The following is a 2,500-nucleotide window of genomic DNA, read 5'->3' as shown; positions in this document are numbered from 1 at the left end:
TTTCTGAAATTAAGGCTTTTAATTTCACACAGAGTTTGTTTCATTTGTTAACCTTATTGTGGGGTTGAGAGTTTGCTTTGTGAATGTCTCCCCCTCATTTTACAGACTAACCCTAACTTTTTTCTCATGATTTTTCCTCAACTCACCATCCACACACACATAATTCCCCCCAAAATATCTGCTGACTAGTGAATGTTCTAGTTGGTGGAGAGGAACCCCTTCTTGTAAGGCGGATTCTAATAAAAACACCATCAGGGAAGCCACAAAGGTTGCTAGTGAAACTGCTTCTATTACTATTAAATAACCGACCCTTATTTTATCGCGGAAGCAGTGCGGCCCAGTGGTTAGGGCGCTTGCCTTGAAATCCGGGGACCCCGGGTTCAAGACCCGCTCTGACTATTCGTTGAATTTGTTCCTGGTAGTACCTGGTTCAACTTCTCAGCTGCACTTGTAAATAGCCAACTGGTTTGCCTCCGGCCAATTGGGATTCTTAACAATTGTTGTTGAATGTTCTGTTCAGTCGTGATTGTGTTTCATTGGCCCTGAAAAGCCCCTGAGGGGAGTGATCAATTAACTATGTATGTAAATATGTGTTGTTGAAGTTTAGACTCCAAGGGACACTTCGTGTTGGATGCCAAAAATGGTCGTGCATTTCTGGTTTAACATTCCCCATCTTTTGTCACATTCCGAGAGTTTCAGTCCCAGCAGTGAAACAGTACATCTGTCATCTTAACCTAGCTTAATAGGATAGCTTCCTCCCGACTCCTTCAGCTAGGGGCTTGAGCATCCGTCTTCCGAGATTAACATATCATAGGTTCCACTCCTGTTTGGAACCCTCGAAATGTTTTGAGAGTATTCCCGAGACACCGCATCGAAAAAAAATACCTCTCTCTAGAATATACAATTTTCAGTAGTAGATATCCTGTCATGGTTTAAGGACAGTGCCTACTATTGTTACTGCGCATACGTTCTGCGAATCTCGAAATACTCGGATTTCCTATAGGTGGTGCTTACTAAGACAGGGATATTTTTGATCGGTTTAAAACTATGCGGAGAAAGCAGAGCCCAGCAAGTGTTCTTCGCATCCAAAAGAAAAATTGGGGGCAACCATGCGTAAGAGATATTTGAGCTTCAATTTGGAAAACAATGCCATACAGTGCTTTTATTTTCAAGCTTTGTACAAACACTATTGGATTTCATTAACACCTGTTAAGATCTGCTTTTCCCGCATATTCAAAAAAGCGTGCAAAAATACCTTTCAATTAGTAGGCACCGTCCTTAAGACATACTGACATCTTTCTCATTTCCATATTTTACACAATTGTAATCAATTCATTTTAAGATTCCTGTTGTCCTTTTTACAGAGTTAACGTGCCCGATTTACGAGCCACCAGAAAATGGAGCACTGGTCATCAATTATTTTGGTCTCGACCCAATGGTCCAAGTTCAGTGCAAGAGAGGATATGACTTTGTGACCATTCCTCCACAGCTGTACCTTTGCGCCGCAGGAGAGTGGCACTTTGTCGATTTTTTCGGTACTGCAGATAAATCTCTTCCTTGGCCGAATTGTGCACGTAAGTATTATATATATTATTATTATATGGCTAGTGTTTCTGGCAGATATAACGCATGCTGTGATTGGCTAAGAGCAGCTAAGCGCCAGGGCATTATTCTCCCGTAATACCCACGGGCCGATTACAGAATATGCAAATTAGTTTTTTTTTCTTTGTAACCATTCTGTTAGCCATGTAATAAACAACTTAATAATCTCGACCGTTCGGTCGTTACAGCAAAATCTCAAACCTCGGCCTAGCTGTATTGACCTCGCTGTCGCTCGGCAACGCCTCAGTTTGAGATTTTGCTGTAACGACCTCACTCTTGGTTATTAAGTACATGTAGTTAGTATTGCACATTTATTCTTGGTAAAAGAAAGGAAAGCCATGTGGGGGCTTTTTTAGTTTCACCATTTCTGCACGTTATTTAACACACGCAAAAAGATAACGAAGAACCTTTTACAATACAAACATACAGCGCTTTCAAAACAGCACTATAAACTATTAATGTACTGTCGACTATAAAAGCACGCTTAAAAAGCACGCTGGGGGAGGGGGGTGGGGCGGGCGGGTGAATTTCTTTCACCAGGTGCAGTTTTTGTATGCCTTCCCCCAATTTCTTGCAGGAATGACTGTAACCCACCCCTCGTGTGATCCAAAAAGTTTAAGACCCTCCCCGTGCTAAAAGACATGATAGGAATTATTAATTAAGCAAGATCAAAGTCTACCTTGTTCTGTTTATATCAGCAAGCTCACATTCAAGGGAGCTGGATTTTGTATATTGTTCCAACATCAATGTGTTGACATAAAAGTTAGTGCTATGACTGATTTTATTTCAGAAAATTGTTGTAGTTGGTTCTGGCAGAAAAAGAAACCATTTTGCTAACTGTTTATTACAGCGGTTACCAGTCACACGCACCCCTCAACTACTTCTTTTTTTCATTTTC

At 41.0% G+C, this 2,500-nt stretch overlaps 1 protein-coding gene across 1 annotated transcript in view; it reads left to right on the top strand.

The window, feature by feature from the left end:
* LOC138016684 (uncharacterized) overlaps positions 1 to 2,500 on the top strand; it is a 24,168-nt gene that overhangs the window by 1,708 nt on the left and 19,960 nt on the right. Inside the window, exon 2 of the mRNA XM_068863874.1 lies at positions 1,365 to 1,574. Within this exon, the coding sequence (XP_068719975.1) occupies positions 1,365 to 1,574 (210 nt within the window). The remainder of the gene's footprint in view (positions 1 to 1,364; positions 1,575 to 2,500) is intronic.

This window comes from Montipora capricornis, chromosome 9 (assembly GCF_036669925.1).
Source record: "Montipora capricornis isolate CH-2021 chromosome 9, ASM3666992v2, whole genome shotgun sequence".
Lineage (NCBI taxonomy): Eukaryota > Metazoa > Cnidaria > Anthozoa > Scleractinia > Acroporidae > Montipora > Montipora capricornis.
This window is presented reverse-complemented; position numbering and strand designations above follow the sequence as displayed.